Source organism: Puntigrus tetrazona, chromosome 13 (assembly GCF_018831695.1).
Source record: "Puntigrus tetrazona isolate hp1 chromosome 13, ASM1883169v1, whole genome shotgun sequence".
NCBI classification, from domain to species: domain Eukaryota; kingdom Metazoa; phylum Chordata; class Actinopteri; order Cypriniformes; family Cyprinidae; genus Puntigrus; species Puntigrus tetrazona.
In genome coordinates, this window is record NC_056711.1 from 9,356,221 (window position 1) to 9,377,729 (window position 21,509).

Sequence of the window (21,509 nt, forward strand, 5' to 3'; positions counted from 1 at the left end):
AATAGTCAGTTGTTTTCACGATCACAAAATCAACTGCGGATAAGAATGACTTAATACATAATACATCACGATACCCGTTAACATTGATTAAACATGGAAATGAAACATGAAAAGCCTCTGAACTGCACGTGAAGGTCAGTGTAAAGAGCCCCTGTGTGTTGGAGTGATCAGTGGTCCAGGGCAGCCGCTGATTATCCGGCCCTTCAGCCTTTAATCTGCTTTCCTTGAGTCTCTCTAATGAAGTCAGAGCCCAGCGTCTGATCTTTCACTTTCACTCCAGCTTTCAACATCCCTGACACATGGACCAAAACTGTACCACACCGTTCCTTCCTTCTGCTGTACTCAGCAGTCAGGGATAAACAATCCCCGGAGAATTAGCCCGCTAACAAACAACGTCTAAACTGTGTTTACTGAAAAACCCGACACACTTTTGCGTGTTGTAAATTAGAAACAGTTACGGCCCCTGAGACGCATCACACAGGGGTAATACGTTGTATAAAGGATGATGAATATTGTTATGAACAGCAAACAGCTGCATCGATGCATAATTCAGCTCACGCAAGCGCTACAGGAACATGTGGTGGCATTTGGCTCTCAGTGTGAAACGCTGAATTGAGGAATCTCGAAGTCGGTTGAATCAGCAGCATAATGGGCTTTGATTATGGCCTTTTCTCCGGGTGCACCTGAAGGGGGCGTACCTGGCGCGCATATCTGACACCTGATCTGTCATCTGGCCCAAGGTCTTGGCTGTTCCCAGGATCTCTCGTCTCTCTTTCCCTGCGCAAAGCTCGCCCACTTTTCCTGCTTCATCCAGTATGTGGCGCAGCGCATGCTCTCCCGGATCTCCTGCAGGTGTCATAGAAAGTGTTAAGCCACAAACCTTTAACACAATTTCATTAAAATCATGTACATTACAAAAATATCATGTACATAATAAAAGAAAACCCTTTCAAAAGGAACACCTTTATACTTATTTAGCCTTAAAGGGTACTATTAGTACTCAGTAACATTATGGTTTTAAATAAGAAATTAATATTTTTATTAAGCAAAAGATAAGTAAATTGTAAAAATGTAAAAACTGACAGAAAAAAATATATATTTTTAAAATAAAATAAAAGATTTATTTCAAATATATGCTGCTCTTTTAACTTTGTGTTGATCAAAGAATCAAAGATATATTTTTGAAAATTCAACAATGCCATCACTGGAATAAATTATATAAAAAAATAAAATAATAATAATATATCAAATATTTTTATGTTTGATACATATCAAATGTTTTAGAATAATTGTTTCTTTAAAATTTGGAAAATGTCAATGCTGTCAAACGTTTATTTATATATAATAGTTTAATATATAATATAAATGTTTAATATGTTTATATATAAATTATTAATAATTTCGTATTAGATTTCATTAAAGAACATTTAAAATATCTTATTTAATAGTTTTTTTCTTCTCAAAAAATTTGTTTTTATTACTCCTTTTTCCCCATCATATAATCAAGCCTCCATTGTATATTCTCTCTTAGCTTGTAAAAAGAGACACAGATCCAAAAATCCATCTTATTTCACTTAAAATTGTTTCCAGCACAAAAACCTAAAATATCACAGTGAGCTAATACGTGTACCTGGTAGACCGTTAGGGTCCCTCAGCCAGCCTTTAGCCTGACCCATCTTTGACTCGATCAGTGCTAGCGCTCTCCTCATTGCCTCTGTGTCCTTCAGAGAGAAAGAGCGTGTGTTAGTCAGTAACGTCTGTCAAACTGGCCCACAGGGCAGGATGTCATAGCACGGATCTAAGTGGTTACATCTTTTTTGTTGCAGTTGCAGTTTAGGTGCTCATATGAAGGAGTAAATGCTGAAGGGAGGGGGCTCTGCAGCTCTTTCCCTCTGATGGGCAAGAGGAGCCTCTGCCTCTCTCAATCACACACACAAAGTGTGAGAGCGGCCCACATAATCACCACTTCACACTCCATTGCACCACGCACACATCTGAAGGAGAACCCATCTGGTTGGGTAACTCAGCCATGCGTATGGCGCTCCTCTTTACTGCAGTCTAAAGCAATAGTCATCTGCACAGGCAACGCATTCAATGCACACATTATCAGAAAAACGAGCATATCAAGAGCATAACACTGAAAGACAAATGAAGGGCATGGGTGTGAAATTAGGTTCAGTATGAGTATCAAGGTCATGCCTTCAATACTGATGCTTCAAAATATGTACAGCTGGTTGAGATGTGTACTATGAGCGTTCTAAGCAATTAGACTTATACTTTTTGCTTTGTATTTTTCAATAACCTAGCACCTCCTGAGCAACTGTCTATAACACTTTAAAGAGCGCAAACGTGGTTTTTCAAAACTGTAAATGAAACAACTGGAGTAGTAATTTAATTTGTTACTTGCAGACTAAAACTGAAACTAAAATTAAAACCATGTCATAAAGAAACTTTATTTCAGCTGTTTGCCAGGGCGTCATTTATGGTTTGAATTTTAAATGGTTTAATTTGAAGTACTAAAACAACTTAAAATAAACTGATTAAAAAAAAAAAAAAAAAACTATACAGACGTATAAAGTACTAAAAAACGCACAACAAAGTAACTAAACCTTCAAAATAAAAAAGAAAATATAAACATATAACAATAAAAACTCATTCAAAATATTAATTAAAGAATAATAATAACAGTATATATCAATGATACTGGTTACCTGCATTTCTTTTTAATTGCCTGTACTTCAGCCACATTTGCATCTTTTTATCTTTTGACTTGTTGCAAGGTTTTAAGGCCCCAGTCTTAGTATATGAGAAAGACATGAGAGGGGTATCTCAGAGCGGCAGCACTACGATGCTAATCTGTTTTGCTTTGTTTTCTTTGATTCAGCAAGACAAGACGATAACGAACCTTTAAAAAGACTTGAATGGAGTTGTTTTTGCTTGTGGTATTTCTAGCAGGAGACTCTTTGGCAGCTGAAGCAGCAGTCAGATCCAATCAGGAGAGGGACACAGACAGGAAATGATCCCCTGAAACCTGTGCCTGCTGCCCATTACCATCTATCTCACTACTAAATACTGTATGCTAAAATTGAAAAAAAAAAATATGAAGCTAAATTCATGTCAACCCGCTTTCATAAATCCATATAAAACAAATGAATACAGTTTGTGGTTATCCTGAAGCAAACCTGAAGCGCAAGTATAATCGATGAGTCTTCTCTCGGCTAAAACGAATTATCTGTCCAGTCCATTTCCTCTGCCTGCTATCCAGTAACTGCTGCTTTACAGCCAACCTTTCAGCATCCAACAAGACAGATCACATTATTTGTAAGTTTATGAGTCATTTCCTATTTGTGTGCACTCTGGGTTGCATTTGCAAGCCGGGAAAAATGTTATATGCTGGTTTTTGTTGTTTTGTTTCCTTCACATATGATTTAAAAAATATATATATTAAAAAAATTCAATGTAGTAAATAGTTTTCCATTTATATATAGTTCAAATGTTTGGGGTCAGTGATATTTTTCTTTTATACTTTTTACTTTTATGTAGATGAACTTGTAAATATTTTTTACAAGATTACAGAATTCAAATAAATAAATTCAGCTGTTCTTGGCAGAAAAATTCAGCTTTGTCATCACTGGAATATATTACATTTTTAAAATATTGAAAACTATTATTTTAAACCGTAATAATAATAATAATAATATTTATTCGTAATATTACTGTCTCAATAGGCAAAAGGCAGAAACAACTTGAAAGTTAGTGCATAGAAAGTAAAGAAAATTATATATTTAAATGTAAAAATGAACTTCATTCTTGCTTTACAATTCGATATTGCATTAGTTATTCAGACCCTGCTGTATTACGAGCAAAGAGTTCAGAAACAGTGCAGGGCGCCTAAACCTGATCAATATTTCATGATGGAGTCTGGTTATCTTTTTGAACATGCCTGATCTCATGACAGATATCACAAGCACCTGCTGTGTAGAAATTACAATGTAAAGGCAGACTGACAATTGGCAATGATGAACTCACTCTTCAAGAGTAGGACTCTGGATAGCTTTAACATTATTCAGCTTGCTGACAATAGTAAATGATGTCAAGAAACATTTGGGCCAACTGTACTTAGGTTATTGGCTGACAAAAGAATATAAAATGCTTACGTGGTGAATTTTAAATGAATGCAAAAGTTTATATTACTGAATAAGGAAGCAAGTCAAAGTAATTTTCTGATTGGAGTTTTGAGTGAAACAATAAATGAATCTGGAAACGCATTGACTTTTTCTTCCATTAATCATTTCCCGCAAATGGACTTTGTGCTGTGTGTATGAAAAAGCTGAAGAGTAATAACTATGTCAATCCATCTTTCATGCTGTCAGTCATAAGGCACAGGGGAGCACAGAGTGAAAACCGAGGTTCAGTTCAATTGTCTCTTACGACAAAAGCAAGTGGGTCTGATGCTAAATGTATGCTACATTCAAAAGATTCAAAATGCACCAGAACTCTTTAATCATACTGTAATGATTACTAGATTAGCTAATCAGTTCACAAATACCAGTTATAAATCCTTTCTGTATATATCAGATATGAGTACTTTCTTAAAAAAAAATTTCAAAAACGGTTTTGGTATGCTATACTCCTAAAAATCTAGGTTAATTCTTGGTACATGCAAATTAGTACATTTAAAATTCTTGTCAAGGAGAATAAACAAAAATATTTATTATTTATTTCGCCCTAAGAGGAGTATAAAAATAAATCAACCCATTAAAATCCATTTTTAGTCCATAAAGATGGCCCATTGTCTAATAAAGACGCAAATGCCTTGAAGCTAACATTTTTTGTGAGAAAACAACAAATATATATTTTCTTTGTGTATTTTCCTTGTAGATTATTCGCCTGCAGTTTATGCATAATTATTGTCACAAAATATGCACAAAAAAATAATGAAAAAAAAAGCACTTTAACTTGAAAATCATTTCTCCATCAATAGCCAGTGCCTCACGACAAAACCACCTGCTACGGCTAAACTGAAAGGTCAAATAAAGACTGTTTTCATAAAAAGGTAGGAGCTTTCCAATAAATCCCACCCCAATGTCTTACTCCAAAAACAAATACGTGAACACAAAAACAAACACACTATATCACTAGGTTGCAAAAACCAGGAGGAGCTGTGTACCAGAAGAGACGGAGCTTAAAATCAAATTAATCTGGTAAGACAGCAATCAGGTAAAGAAAATGGGTAAAGCGGAACCATAGAGACAGACACCAAGCGTAAAAGAGTCGTCACATCCTGAGACAGACATTAGTGATTAACTGTGAGGCCGAGTGTCTAAATGAGGGATGATGTGAGACTGAAGTAAATATGGATGAGGACGGTGAGAGATGATGGCACATCGTCATTCTACAGCGCATCTGAAAACAACCTCTCTTATTGCGATTTATTGTTTTGTACCGGTCCTCGGTTTCTGAAATGCAGCATCTCTTTCGTACAGAATAAACAACGCCACGTCAGGCCAAGAAAAAAGTCTTCTTTCAAAACGAGAATGAATATACTAACACACACGTACTGTTAGCAACACAATGATCTGGCATGCAGTTTGTCGCATTACAGAGCGGGAGAGAGGAGAGCTTACCTTCTATAGGAAGGGGAAAAAATGGAAGAACACAGAAAAGAAAGAGAGCAAAAAGAAAGGCATGTTTACAGAGTTATATCAGGGCAAACAGAAAAACAGAGGTGACAGCAAAGTAAATGAAAGCTCAGGAAACTGATTTTGAGAGTAGAGTGATTTCTTATGGAAATATTTAATATGCATGCTAAGCAAGCGAAGGGTGTCATCAGTCAGCGAGGGATCAAATGATTCAGTAGGCTTCATGAAATATTGAGAGGCAGATCATTAATCTTTTGGTTAAAACACTGACGGCACTGTATATAGTGATGTTTTTCCACCTCTGCTGGTTACTAGGCCTGTGTTTTTGTGTCATATAGTCAGTGAATTCTGAGCCTAAATGTGAACAGTGCTGGAAATGGAACAGATTATTACATTAGCAGGAAGGGAGTGTCACATTCATTCAGGGAGAAAAACAAAGATACACCAAGGGGTCTCAATAGAGCGCAGCACGTGACTGCCCACAGCAGCCACGTGTTATTTCTATTCATTTTCTTTATATGCGTTGTAAAACAATATTCAGAAAATATATATTTCTCAAAAAAAGATTAAGATAAACCTTAAACTAAAACAACCTGCTTTGAGATTTTAAGTGTAAGGCTGGGCTACAGACAATACATTTGATATACTCTTAAATCCTACTATTCAAAAGTAAGATTTTGTTTTAAAGAAATCGACAAGAACGTATTAAATTGATCAAAAGTGACTTTTAAATTCATAAAATGTGGTCCTTTTAACTTTCCATTCATCCAGAATAGAATTCAGAAATGAATGTACCACGCTTTCCACAAAAATATTTAGCACTGTTTAACTAATGTGTAATGCCCAACAAATCAGCATAGGATCTGAATATACATTATACAATAGTAAGAGAGCATAAGAGACTTCTTTTCAAAACATTCGAACCCAAACTTTTAAACAGTAGTTTATTCAAGTGGACCATCTCCACCCTTTATAATTAATTATAACTAGAAAACAGCATCTAATCTAGTTTTTGTTTTGCAGATTATTCAAATATGTCATTTGTGTTTGCACACTGAAAGCTTGACACATTACCCTTAAAAGTCTATTTTCGATGGAAGCAATCAATGGTATTTTTACTTCTCTTTACTATTCCCACTGTCATGGTCACAGTTTATAAGCATAGTTAACTGAAAATTGGTCATTTAACCTGACTTAACTTAGTGTAACCACTTAACGTGGATTTGTAGAAAAGAGTGTATGTGTGTTTAAGCATGAAAAAGCTCATACTTTGTTGGCCCAGGCATCCTCGTCCCATGACGTGAGTTGCAGCACTCTGATTATCTCGTTGATCTCGGTGCTCATCTTCTCAAACGTGTAGTTTCTGTTCTTCAAGGCCTCCTCTACTCCATGACTCTTAATGCACTTGGTTGTCACAAAGATTTTAATGGCTGATGGGTATCAAAAAACAATTTTGTTAGTCCTCCCTTTCATGGGCTATCTAAAACCATTGTATCAAGATTGAGGGTGGTTTATATTTGATATGTCCAAAAATCAGCCAACTAATTATCACCATATGAGAAGACATATTTTCAAACACCGACATTAAAAGCCTTTCTGCGAGTGCAGATGAGCTGCCATCAACCTGGCTATTTATTGCTGAGCCAACAGCAGAAAGCCAACTGGATGAAGGGAAAAATCTATCCCTCCCCGCAAGGCGGTTAAATGGCTCCAATTATCAGTGTTGCCATATCAACGGGCTGGCACACAGAGACTGGAAGCTGCACACGCGAACACACAGCACTTCGCTGGTCTCTCACCTGATATAAGCACGGGCAGCAGTTCCTTCACTGTGTTCATGGAGGTGACCAGCATCACGCGGTGCTCCTGGTGCGTCAGCTCCTGTTGCCGCTCGTCAATCATCTTTGCCATTTTCGTCATGCCTATCAAATGCATACATCAATACAGTGACAATGTATAGGTCGTAAATTGATGTTCCTTTTGTAATTATACTAACGATGAACTTTTAAAGATGAACTTAAAGTAAGCATGTTGACAACAAGGGTAATCTAAATTCGAAAAAAGTTGCAACACGTTTATCCGACGTTAAAATCTAAAACCATTTAAAAGTTTGGGCTTGGCATGATTTTTTGAAGAAAAAAGGTGCTCACCAAGGCCATTACCTAATAAAAACAGATGAAGAGAATGTATATAACAAATAATCATTTTTTCATTGTCACACATCAATCAAAAAAAGAGTAATCTTTAAAAAAACAGGCAACAAAAGCATCCGAAAATAATAATTCAATCATAAGAACAATGAAGTCCATTCATTTCTGCCCTCTGTCCACTTGCATGAGCCTATACTTTACATTCAGAAATTTGAATCAAAACTAAACCTCTTCAAAAGGTAGTAGCAAGTCATATAAAGTACCTGGTCCCAGGTTTTTAGTGTAAGTGATCAAATCCTCCATGGTTTCCACAACCTCTGCAACGGTCAGGTACTCCAGGATGCCCTTACACACCCGGATAATTTTACGCACCTTAAAAGACACAAAATACAACTGACTCAAAAGAAAAAACACATTTAGACATTTTGATATTAAAGAATTTCCTGGGAATCAAACCCATGACCTTTACGTTGCCAGCGCCATGCTCTGCCATTCGAGCAGAGATCCCACAGGACTAACATTTTATTCCACAAACAGGCAGACCCACAAGATACAGTACCATAACATCATGCTTACTCAGTGCCCTGTGAACAACACAGCTCCTTGAGAAAGATGATAGCAGCACTATTAATAGAGCTCAGAGTTAGCTTTCACCACAAACCGATGATCTAATATCTCTCCAGTATGTACATACACACAACAGTCTGTGCTCTCTTGGAAATGTTTCTATTATACATGTTAGAATAGGGTTTTTTGATCATTATATAACAGTGCAGTAGTCGTCGGCCCCAAATTGGCATATGTTCTCAGTGGTTTTGGGGAGAATTTTTGGTTTTGAATACATATTACAAGCCCATTTACACTCTGCTGCTGGGTCCGTATCTTGTCTTGTGATGAGAAATCTCGTGACCCACAGAAACAGGAACTTCAAATGTAACCGGCGCTGATAAAAGACGTGCTGTGTGTGAGGCGGTTCACTCAGATCATGTGCTCCGTGTGAGCTCCATTATGCTGCGCCCACACGGCAGCACACAGGGGAGGCTGGAGATGTGGAGCACGGCACATCAGCACCGCAAGTTACAACACATGATCAGGGACTGTGTGTTTAATGTTGTTAGGCCAGAAGAAAAGCCTTTTTTGTAAAGATAATCCAGAGAATTCAAATTCAGGATCTGCCCTGAGCTGATTACTGTTCATCAGAAAGACAGACATTTTTTTACAAATCCAATTTGTCTATGGATAACTATGCGCATTTTACGTAGAACTTTTCTTTCAAATATCTAATGAGGTTGAACGAGAAAGCATGCGTGCGAGATTCACACCCAACTGTCACATAATCGTCGGTACAGAAATCACTTCTCATAAGGAAATTGCTTGGTTAAGATAACAGTCTTGCTTTCAGTCAAAACCCTCTTTGGAAATGACATTTCCCAGAGCAAGAATATGTGATATCTGATCTCATCAGTGTACACCAAAAAAAAGTGTTAGGTTTGTCGGTTTCACAAAGCTGGCATTTGGAGAAGAACGTATTATTTGTTATTGTCGATTGCCAGTTTCACATTAATAGCCGAGCCTCTGAAAAATTGGCAAGTGTGAAAAACAAATTGCTGCGCGCTTTACAATCACACATTGCCATCCAAACAACACAAAACTTGTGTGAATAAAAAAAAAGTGAATATAACACACTCATAATCATTATTATGAGCCTTTAATTGCCTATAGCCCAATAAGCGCTCAAGTGCAGAAGTGATGGTTATGGAAGTGTCAGTGAAAAACAGTAAAGAGACTGCATTAATGTTTTAATATTTTGACAAAGCGATGTTTTCTTTTAAGTTGGCAACGCAGATTTGTGCTCTCTTCAGTAGTGATGCGCCTGTATGCATGTTTTATATGGATTACACAATCAGAGAATATTTGTTTTCCGTTAGAATTGACTCATAGATATATTTGTAATGTCTGTAAAGCAAAGACGCATACGGTGTTTCGCGCTCACATTCACAGACCGAGACGGCAGAAAGCACATCCTGTTTGGCCAAGTATAGTTTGCATGTATCGCTCTCCTAGTGGTAGCCATTTTCATATCTTAGCTTCTAGTTTGTAGTCTTAGTGAAGTCTCGTCGTGTTTTCGGTTTTCCTGGTTGCTGATTCTTGCCTGTGTATCTGGATTTACTCTTACGCTGTTTCGGACTGTGTTTGCACCTTGTTTGGATTATAGCTCACATTTACAGATTACCCCTCTTATTAAATCCTCTGGATTCCATTTGCCATTTTTCGGATTATTCTTACATTTTGCCTTTGCCATACCAGTTTGCTGTTAATCGACTCTGTGTTTGTTACCATGTTCCTGAATAAACGCTTGCATATGGATCCACATGCTTCACGTCTCACTGCTTCTCCTCTTCATAACAACAATACCGTTCAAAAGTATGGGGTATGTTCTTCAAAGATATTTCTTATGCTTATCAAGGCTGCATTTATTAGATCAAAAATACAATAAAAACAGCAATGTCGTGAAATATTTGTAATATTTTTATTCTATTTTAATACATTGTAAAATGTAATTTTCCCAAAATTTGCAAAATCGGATCCGATTTTTTTTTTTTATATGCTGATTTGCTATTCATAAACAATCGATGTTATTAATAATGTTGAAAACGGTTGTGATGGTTAATATTTTGGTTGAAACCATAATATATTTGTGGCGTAGCATACGAATAGCGTTTCTGGAAAAACAGAAACGTTTTTTACTGTCACTTTTAGTCGGTTCAGTGCATCTTTGCTGAATACTGAGCTTTTTTTGAATGGAAGTGTGTATATTAAGTCTAAACATAAATCTTATGATTTGAAATTTATGAACTGAAATTCTGAAAATGAATCATCAGCCTTAAATCATCGTCATCGAAATAGCCTCCGTTCCCATTCGTACCTCTGCCTCGTCAAAGGTCAGAAGTAGGTCTGAAGTGCCAGAGAGGATGCCCCGCGAGCCATCGATGAGGTAATCACGGGCCGGGACAGAGTACGGGTCTGTCCTCAGCATATGAGCTGCTTCCACCAGCTTTGCACAGGCATTCTCCACCCTGAAAGACAAAAAAAAAACATAACTGATATGAATATTCTAAAAAAAAGACATACTGTATAAATCTATAATGGCTTGCACTATTAAAAATGCTCTCTACTGAATAAATGCAAAATTCAGTGCAAAACAACTACGCGTTTGACTCAAATGAGAGGTGGCACGACTAATTGATTTAATTTACGATTAAATCAATGACCCTCTAAATCACAAATCAAGATTATTTAAACACTTAATTCCCAGAAATGAGAGCCGTAAACAACTCCAAAGCTTTCCAGCAAGCAGTGTAAAATCTTCTCTCTGACTCAACAACGCTATATTAATAGAAATTAAAGCACATCCCAGTCGTCCCGTGGCCCACAGGAGAGCGGGATGATGACGCGTTCTGGAGGAGGCCTCTCTTTATCGTTATTCTGCGGTGGAGACCCAGACTTACGCAGGCACCTCCCTGTATGAGGCACCACCCGGGTGTCAATACTTACAACACAACCTATATATAGAGAGGTTCACATTTCCTGTCACTAACCACATGTGTGTTGATTGATGAGCCCTGTGCCAGCTTGTGTTTATGGTGCCAAATGTGTCAGCTAAGACTTTTGCTGTCTTTAATTGAGCCCATCTGCCCGGTCCCGCCATTTCAAATAGATACAGATACCCACACTTTATCATTCGCCAAGCCTGATCAAGTCTAATTGCTTCGTAAGGTAATAGCGCACCTTTTCTTGATACGCAGCACAACTAAAGCCATTATGTCTGCAGCATAAATGGTACAGAAACAAGTTAAAACCTTATTAAAATCAATATGAGCGATAAAAATAGTGAATCGTGTCTTAGCAAACACCACTAATAACTAAGTTTAGCCTCCATCTTTCTCCAGCTAAATTTGGACTTGGCATGAATGACTGCATCACAATTTATAATTCTGATTTGTCATGTATTTCACATTTGTACAATCTTCTGACAAATGTTTTCCCCCCAGGAGCTCGATTAGTGAAGCTGTGCAAGGTCCATATGGACCTGTCAACTCCACTGCTGCTCTGAGAATGCTTCATAGGCCACTGCATATGCATGAGATCTTACAAATTTATATATATACATCTACATGAAGTATATAATAATAGTAATAATAATAATAACTATTATTATTGTTGTTGTTGTTGTTATATTTAATACTAATTAATATTTATTTAATTGGCTGCACTTTACTTAAAGCCTGTACAATGCATTATAAAGGGTTATTAAAGGGTATAATCCATTATAATTATTCAAAATGTGCTTTGTAATACATACAATCTCTATTAACGGTTGATATTCATGAGATTGTACAATGCATTACAAGGTGCATTACAAGGCATAATTAAAGCATTAAAACAAATCTTTTCATGCATTTTATATAAAGTCTTTAAGTAAAGTGTTACCTAAAAATAATTGACATTCTCTCTCCTTCTCTCTAATGCATGTTTAACATTTTTTATATTTCATAAAACATGATCATGATTTTTCCATTAAAAAAAACTCTATAATTTTTTAATAATAGTAATAATAATTATGATCAAATAATAATTAATTTTATGCAATTTAAATATATTTTAGAATATATAATTACATATAATATAAAATAAAATACATATACATATATAGAGAGCGTTTTTGTTCCAGTTTTCTCCTCTTCCTTTCATCATTTCTTGTCATCTCTCCACTTCCAAAAAAATTTTTATTATACATTTATAAGCTCTTATTTCTATAATTTACAGTATTTTAGATTTTTATGTTTTATGCAGTTGTACTATAGATATAAATTAAACATAAATGCATTTTAATATATAATATATAAAATCATTTCTTGACCCACTTACCTCCTCTTCTCTCATTGCTAGTCATCTCCCTTGTCAAAAAAAAAAAAAAAATTTAAAGCAAAAAAAAAAAAAGCTCTTTTCTTTAAGCTTTGAAAAACAAAGTTTTGTGTTCTCTGTGACTTTCTGACTTAAAGCACTTGAGAAAGTGAGGAAAAAGATTGTAGACAACAGACACAAACAGACAGTTTGCATTAATATTAAACTGCCAAGACACATCCATTTCACACATCCGGGGAGACACCAGGGAGCGCAGTCATATAGCTTTTGCGTAGACTTATCAATAATGCATCGTAAGCTCGGTTGAAAACACCCCCCACAAGCTTCAGCAGTGAGGGGATGACTCAGCCATCACACCAAAGAGCATGTCCTGCAAGACCTTATTTAACCTCCGTCACACTGTACATTATTTTAAGCTTTCTTAAAGGTCAGCACATACATCAAACTCTGACATCACGCTTCACAGGTATCTAAAAACAGGAAAGGGCAAAAACATTTAGATGTTTGGACAATCCTGCGTAATTGATCATTACTTTAAACTTCTCTTGAAAAGGTAAAGGCACATGTCTGTCAATCCAGTTTAATGAGCGTGTACGTGTTCAGCGCGATTAGAAATGGTGCATGTTCGCATGACTTCCTGGAGAGAGACAGATCTTACTTAATGAAGGCCGGAGGCATGTCTCTCTTCATAATCTTGTCTTCTGTGGTCTGTACCGTCTCTTTCCCCACCTGAGAACACATGCAAAACAAGCTTGTTTACAGGATGCATACTGAGATCATTAAATACATTTCTATTTTTCTGACATCGGCCTCCACTCAAAAAGGTTACACACACTCACAGGCAAAAGCTTCGGCCCTTAGGCAGACCAGATTGACACAGCTTGTGAATGGGGTCACTCTGAGTGTCTGGACACAATAAGGGCCTGTGTGTGTCTTGGATGAGCCCTGAGGGCGATCAACCACTCGTCTGGGACGCTGCCAATATTTCCAACTGTTCGATTTAAAACAACAACCCATGCTGCTCATCTGCTATAGCCACGCCCAGTTTTTGATTATTTACAGAATGAAAAGGAAGATGCAATTAACACATCTACAATGACGTAAAAAAAGGGGAAAATATCGTACTGGAATCGCATTGATTGTATAATTTTGCTATGATTTTTATTTAATGTTAACAATGTTGTACCATGTTTTTAAACCCTTTTCATATTCAATTATGTATTTATTTAATCAATTTCCACAAATCAGTTCAAACTGTCAGTCTCATTAGCCCGTCTCTGATTTATTTGGATCACAAAGAAATATATCATTTTGCCTAACACTAGCAACTATTAATCTAAATACTTTCAGTGTATGCAAAAAGTGCCCAAATTGATCTTACATACTTAAATAACAGCAAACCCACTGCTTCATTTTTAAACCATAATCCTAAGGAGACAAGATTTCAGACCACACACACACGCTCCATCCACATGGTCTATTTGCCCTTTCACTGGACATCAGGAATGACATTACAGTGTCCTTCTTTAGAGTCCACTAATACAGAGATAGCAGCGTAACAGAGAGATGTTTGTTATCTCCACACGGCACATTGCCACTTCCCGCCTGCTCTTTTTTCCAATGATGTAATTACACCGAAGCGGTCACGTTCACTTTTCTATCCTCCGTTTCTAAAACATTTAAAAAAAGATTTTTCAGCTCCCATCAAGCTTTTCATGAGTTGACATTTGGAAAAAAAAAAATATAGAGAGAGAGATTTTATTTGATTGGATGGGTGAAAATAGCCTGCTATTTAAAAAATAACAATGAGATGAGAAACGGGTCAAACAGACGCAAGTAGTAAATAATACAGTGCGATGATTCAAGGACCATTGATCACATTGGAATGCGCAAAGCATGTAGTTGTATACGGAAGGTGCTTTTGTAGTGCAATGCGCTCTTTTACGGAGTCCTAATCGGGTGAAGGGGACTCAAATAAGGCTAACTGGGTTAACTGCTGGGCTAAAGTGGGAACAGAGATCACACAGAGAGCAGCCAGTCACAAACATCAGCCCTGTGCGCGCTGTGATGAATGCTGCACAGCCTGTTTGCTACATGTATTCAACAGAAGGAAAAGGCTTTCATTGCGGTTCTGGTTAAACATGAAGTACCCTTTCAAAAGGCATGCAACAGTCAAAATGTCATGTGGTCAGGGGGCTGAACACTCGCATTTATTATTTTCGCTGTATCTGAAGCTTATTATTGTCTATTGGCGCCAGATATACTGTAACGTTCTTTTCACTGGGGCCTCCACCTCACGCTTCTCTTGAGATACTGGACCTGCAACCACATTCCACAGTTATTCTTAGCTCTGTGTCCTGGTCTATAAGGCCATCCGAGGGGCAAGAAATAATGGTGGTAAACAAGAGCCCACTAACAACATATTCAGGGATTTGCAAGCACCTAAAAACTACCAAAATGACAAGGGCACAAAATATGTATTTAGAACAATAATAAATTAAATATCTTATTGATTCCTTATCTAAATTCAGATAAGAGAAATTGATTTTTAATTGAAGGGTATGTTCACAGATTTTTTTTTTTCAATTTTAAATTTAATTGTTAAACGTGGGTTTTTATTGTTATATGTAGTAAATAAATGTACAATGTGCAATTTTTGGTGTGTTATCTACACTAAAATATTCCAGTTTATTTGTCATCTGATGAAGTTTTGACATGACCTTTGTGAAAACTACAGACTGTCCTCCCAAATATTTGCATCCTCACTCATGGATAGTCTGATCGAGCCTAGTGCATTATGGGAGTTGACGTTTTTAACTTCTTTCACCGGCCTTTTACCTCAGTTCTCTCTATGCTGTAAAAAATGACAGTAAATGGTAGAAAAAAACAGTAAAAATGCTACAGTAAAAACCTGTTAAATGGTTAACGGTAGTGTGTCCCACAGACTTAAACCTTATTTGTGGCGGCATATTTGCGAATTTATTCTCTGCCAATTTATTCTCTGTTTCCACCGGCAGCGCTGTACACGAAGCAGCACTGCACTCGCAAACTATGATTTATCAGATATTGCATGCAAGATAAAATGAAAATGACATCCTCCATTTTCTGAATACATTTTCTGTTTATTCAAAGAAGTCAAAGCCTTTTGGAAAATCTATTTGTGGTGGTCAGTTTTTATAATGTGGCGCAGCGCCACAAATAAATCGGTGTGTGGGAAACACTGCAAAATATTGCATGTGATAGTCACGCACAGCTCACATTTCAGTACTTTAAACGGTTGGTATATTGTATCAGTTAATGAAATTACGGTATTTAACTGTAAAGTTAAAACCGTAAAATATTAAATGCTGCTCCTATATTTTTATGGTGAATTTCTGGCAACCACAGAAATAACAAACATAAAAAACATATTTTATTTTACAGCATATTCATGTAGCACTGATTTGACTACATTGTAAAAAAAAATAATAAATAAGTAAAAAGTCTAATAAGTAACTACCTATATATAGGGTAAAAAATTATATTACACTTGATGGGGCAATATGATGAACATTATAATTAATGTGTTTTTTTTATTACTATGTACATTAATGTACGTTAGACGATTTTTGTGTGGGTGACACTGCAGCATTTTATTATCATTTTAAATGTACTTTTCTTTTCTTACAGCATAGCGGCATGTGTTAGCAACTAGTTAGGGCACTACAAAATCCACCTGTTCAATAATGTGATGGCACTGACTTGATATTTGACATCTGACATTATTGTCATTCCTCTGCAGTTCACTTGTACTGAGAATGTGACGGCACCTGCAGTAAGACGCCTCTCCCTCAGCCGAAAGCAGAGCGGGTGCTACTGCATTCTCTCTCCATGATGGCTGTTTATATAACAAGGCTCCTGGTCTGTCACGGCGCTCTGTCATCTGTTGACTGTTTACGCTTGAACTCAGAAGTATCTCTCATTGATTCCCACAACCTCCGCGAAGACTCGCGACTCCTTTAAAGGGAAACTCTGCGTGCGCGCCGGTGGATCCATAAAAGGTTTGACTTTATAAAACGGCCCTCAAACACACATTTGGCAGTTTTCGCGGTGTCAGACAAAGCATATGGGTAACAGAGAGGCAGACTCAAGAGGCATTAGTGCATTGATTGTGTACTTTTGATGCATAATTAATGCAGAGTGCTTATGGCAGTTGTAGCTTTACTAAAAGGCTGTTTGATCTCAGGTGCATTAGTGCTGTGATAATGGCTTTTCAGAGAGCAGCCCAGGTCAGCAGCTGCTCTGGCTTCTGTCTATCGGGCCACTGCCAGATATCTTTAAAGACAATTCAGTTAATTTCGGCAAACGGGACTGAGGAAGCCAGACTTGAAGGACTTGAAGGACCAATTCTCACTTTTAACTAGTTGCTTATAATTACATCTGTTTTGAATATAGTTGCTGTTTATTAGTACTCATAAAGCCATATTGTAAAGTACTGTGACCATATTCTAACCAATATGGTCCAGACCAATATACAGCATTGTTGTATATATTTGACCATATTGAAATATAATTACTGTTCTGTTCTGTTTACTCTCATTTGGCTGATTATCTTTATCTTCCTCCCTCATCCTCAGTTCTTTATCAACAATTTCATAAATTATGAGTAACATTTTTTTGTTATATTTTTTAAAGAAATTAATACTTTTATTCAGAAAGGTTGTATTGATTTGATCAAAAGTGCCAGCAGACATTTATAACATTGCAAAAGATTTCTATTTTGAATACTATAAATGTTGCTTTTGAAATTTCTACTAACCAAAAAATCCGGAAAAAAGTATCATGGCTTCCATCAAATATGAACCAACACAACTGTTTCAACACTGATCATAATGTTTGATGAAATGCTTCATGAGCACCAAATCAGCCTATTAGAACGATTCCTAAGGATCGCGTGACATTAAAGACTGGAGTAATGCTTTCTGAGAAAATTCAGCTTTATCATCACGGGCATAAATGAGACATGTATGAATAACAGTAATTTCAAACTGATACAATTTTACAAAGACTGTATATGTCATAGTTAAAGCTATCTCAGCCCTCATAAAAAAAGCAGTGCAGATTCTCGTCTATATTGTGATTCACAGAAATCAGACATTGGAGCATTATAATGCAAACCTTCGAGCCGCTCAAAAAATATTCTTTCTAGTCAAGGCTGGATTTATTTTGTGCAGAAGTCACAGTGGAGACGTGCTTTAAAAAGAATATGCCTGTTTAAAGTACTTGAAGGATTATGGGAGCTGAGGGAGGCAAACTGCAAACAAGTTTATGCTTGTGTCATCAGTGTGGGTCTTACTATGACATTGTGATAGATCTGTATGAATGACTGGGATTATCTACAGTTTAACACATTTCAAAGGGGTTCACTTCCTCTCACACAGTCAATTTTAGCACTAAGGGAGTTTTCCATGCAAGTGGCAATTCACTAATGCACTAGAGTTTGGCTTTGGGTTACTAGGTCATGTCTTTAATCACTCCCTTTTGCTATTGAATGTACAGTTAAAACAGCAGCAGCAGTTTACATCCACTATAGCTCTGCACTGCTGCTGACTCCAAAGGGAATCTAAGAGCTTAGCCATGGATGACATAAACAGCACACATTTACAAATGCATATGGCATATGAATGGTATTCCAATGGCTCTCTTCCAAAGCACTGTGACAGACTTGGCTGAAAAGACAGACAGACAGACAGACAGACAGACAGATGTAGACTCCCCTCCATGCCAGACCCCTGCTGTCTTCTCTGTTAAAATGCAGGAAAAGCATTCAGATAGAAGAAGCAAAAATAACTCAAATAGTCCATATATGAATCCAGGTAGATCTAGGTGACTATTCCTCACTGGCTTCATTACAGCCAATCTCAACACTGCAATGATCATTAATCAGTTGCGGACTAAAACCAAATATGGTTCTGGATTGTATCTATTAGGCCTTATCTAATATTCTGCGTAAGCATGAAGCTATGCAAGTAAGTAGTGGGAGTCAACAGTAAGCAATTACACATTCAGTTTCTTACTTGTAACAATTATAGGGCCTTTATATGCATGATAGTTAACTAATATTATACACATATATACACACACCAGAGTCTGACAGTGAACAAGAGAATGTTGATAATCTAAACATAGAACAGTCTCCAAGATACAGACCGGTCTTTAGAGTGTGAAGAGATATAAAACCTCTTCCCTCAGCCTTGATTTCGAGGCTTGGCTGATGTGCTGGACACTTCAGCAGTAACAGGTGCTGCATACGAGGGGGATGGGGTGTGTCTCCAGTGAAGACGCTGACACCTTAGACTTCCTCAAGCCAGCAAGGAGTCACTTTCCCTGCGCATGAAACACCCTTCCAGCCATGCGCCGTGAGACTGTGTTACTTCCCAGGCTAGAAGACCTATTTATTCCCGGCACAAAATGCTCACTCCCTATTTGTGACTAACTCACGTACATTAGGAGCATTCTTTTCGTGTTACTTTACTTAATGACGGCTGGGAGTAAATTATCTTGTTACGAATAAACAACAAGAAATAGCCTAATACTCGACAGCACCTCTGACCTCTCAACACCGGTCCTTCTTGAGTTAAACCATATACTTCTGAGAACATACTTTATACAACTCACAATAGAATAGAATAGAATAGAATAGAATAGAATATCTACAGGTATAGACTTGTTCAAATAAATATGTTCCAGATGGCTGAAGGCACTAAAACACATTACAGATGAGAGCAGACTAGACTAGACTAAACTAGACTAGAATATATCTACAGGTGTACAGTTATTAAAACAAATATATTTAAGATGGATGAAGACAGAACAGAACAGAACAGAATAGAATAGTACAGAACAGAACAGAACGCCAGCCAGCTTGTTCACATCAGAAATGTCAAAATCATACTCCTAAATATAGTATATAACATTTTCTACATGAGTGCATACAGCAGTGAACACTCTGCTGGCAATTAAATTAATTCTTTACAAATATTTACTGCTTCAATAACAGATTGTTGTTGTTGTCATTCTCTTTAAATAGAGACTCGCTAATTGAGAGCAGAGAGGAAGGAGAGCATACCAGCAAGGCTCTGTCCGGTTGCTGTGGGCACACTGGGAAAATAATGGTACAACACTCTTGGAAGTTTCTGAGATTGATGATTCTGTTTCTGATGTTTCCTGGAACTAACAAAGTACTTTTCTAAGCATGTTGACTCCTCATACAGAGAAGAATACAGCCCACTAATACAGACTCCACTATACCACAATTACTTCACCTTTATGATTGGAATCATCGCATATACAATGAATATGATGAGAATCACAGCCTCCAACCAGTTACTCACAATACTGTAACATACAGGGCATTTAGGGGACGTCTAATCATGACAGCATAGGAAAGTTTACAGCCTATCTTTAACAATATCCCTCTGCAATCCCTTAGCTACTCTACACTCATTATCATCTTTTTCAGTTGTAGGATCTTTAGTTTGTGTGTGAACTATGTTTTAAGAGCAAAAAACACAGAAATCTGACACTGCCTTACGCCTCCCTGACACATGATCTGCTTCTGTCCATCTCTTCACTGACCCATTAAGGACATTAAGAAAAATATTTCCTTTAAGCAAAACTTAAGAAGGTCGTAGATGTTAATGATCAGTTACTGAATATTTTTATAGATGTGAATATCAAACCAAAAGCAGTATGATCAGTTGCAGCACATTTACCCGATCAGATCACGACCTTTCACCCTCCCCAAAAAAAGCCACGGTTAAAAATAATTTCCACCTAAATGCCACAGAGTCATTGTCACTAAAACAAAGCCATGCATTTCCACGGGAAAAAAAACTTTGTGTCAGTCAACCGCTGTAACGAAAAAGAAACAAGATCACAAAGTTTCATACTAAGTGAAGAAGACCTTGTATTTATTATGATGTAGCAGCAATAACCGCCGTGTCTATGGTGTTTAGGAAGAAACTGTAGTTACCATGGTAATTTTTTTATATAAGGGGAGACGTTTTAACGCAATGAAGTGCGCGCTGATAAAGACACTAAAACAAAAGACAAACTAAAAGAGCAAGAGGATGCTGAATGGACGGCAGGGCTCTCACCCGCACGAGGTTGCTGACAGCCGCTTGCACTGCCGCCACTGGGCTAGTGAGATCCGGGATCGCTTTCCCATCAACTTCGCCCTCCTCGTGCATGATAACCAAGTGGGATATCTGCTGGGCGACCGGCTCCAAGATACTCTCTATCGTCTTGGTGTGGAAAACTGGCATCCTGAAATCTCAATATCCTCGGCACAAGTGAGAAAAAGGCACGAGTTCGCTCAGTCCTGCGCTTTCCCCCCGTTATTTCTTCCAAGGGCACCGCGATCCAAACGTCTATTCCCAAGTCTATTCCACTCATGCAGAGAAATCCCTAAACGCCTCCTCGACGACCGACGCCTTCTTGTGGATAACCAAATCACGGCGCCGGTGAGCGCGAGGGAACGCACGGCTTAAAAGAGCCAGCGCTCGTCAACCAATCAGCAGCGAGGCTTCGCGCCAGGCGGAGCATCTGATTGGTGCGCGCTGACGCTGTTTCCACTCTCCTCCGCCCCTCCCTACCTGTGCGGAGAGCTTCCCTGGCTACGTCATACAGGCAGTGGCCAAAAAGGGAATGCGTCGGGCTGGAATGACAAAGTGAGGATTCCGGGGATTACATTTGACTTAATGATAGGTAATAGTGTTAGTGAAACGGCAACAAGTAAATGATACTCAAT

General features: G+C 37.5%; 1 protein-coding gene across 4 annotated transcripts in view; it reads right to left on the reverse strand.

The window, feature by feature from the left end:
- vcla (vinculin a) overlaps nt 1-21,229 on the reverse strand; it is a 34,997-nt gene extending 13,768 nt beyond the window's left edge. For 2 of the 4 annotated variants that reach the window (XM_043255022.1, XM_043255020.1), the window contains exons 1-8: nt 20,857-21,229; nt 13,377-13,447; nt 10,719-10,869; nt 8,056-8,164; nt 7,442-7,564; nt 6,912-7,072; nt 1,631-1,721; nt 699-846 (exon numbers count right to left, since the gene is read on the reverse strand). In XM_043255022.1, the coding sequence (XP_043110957.1) occupies nt 699-846; nt 1,631-1,721; nt 6,912-7,072; nt 7,442-7,564; nt 8,056-8,164; nt 10,719-10,869; nt 13,377-13,447; nt 20,857-21,024 (1,022 nt within the window). In that variant the 5' untranslated portion in view covers nt 21,025-21,229. Of the gene's footprint in view, nt 1-698; nt 847-1,630; nt 1,725-6,911; nt 7,073-7,441; nt 7,565-8,055; nt 8,165-10,718; nt 10,870-13,376; nt 13,448-20,856 lie in introns of all 4 variants that reach the window. The other 2 variants (XM_043255019.1, XM_043255021.1) reach the window with 2 other exon arrangements.
- Nucleotides 21,230-21,509: the final 280 nt, after the last annotated feature.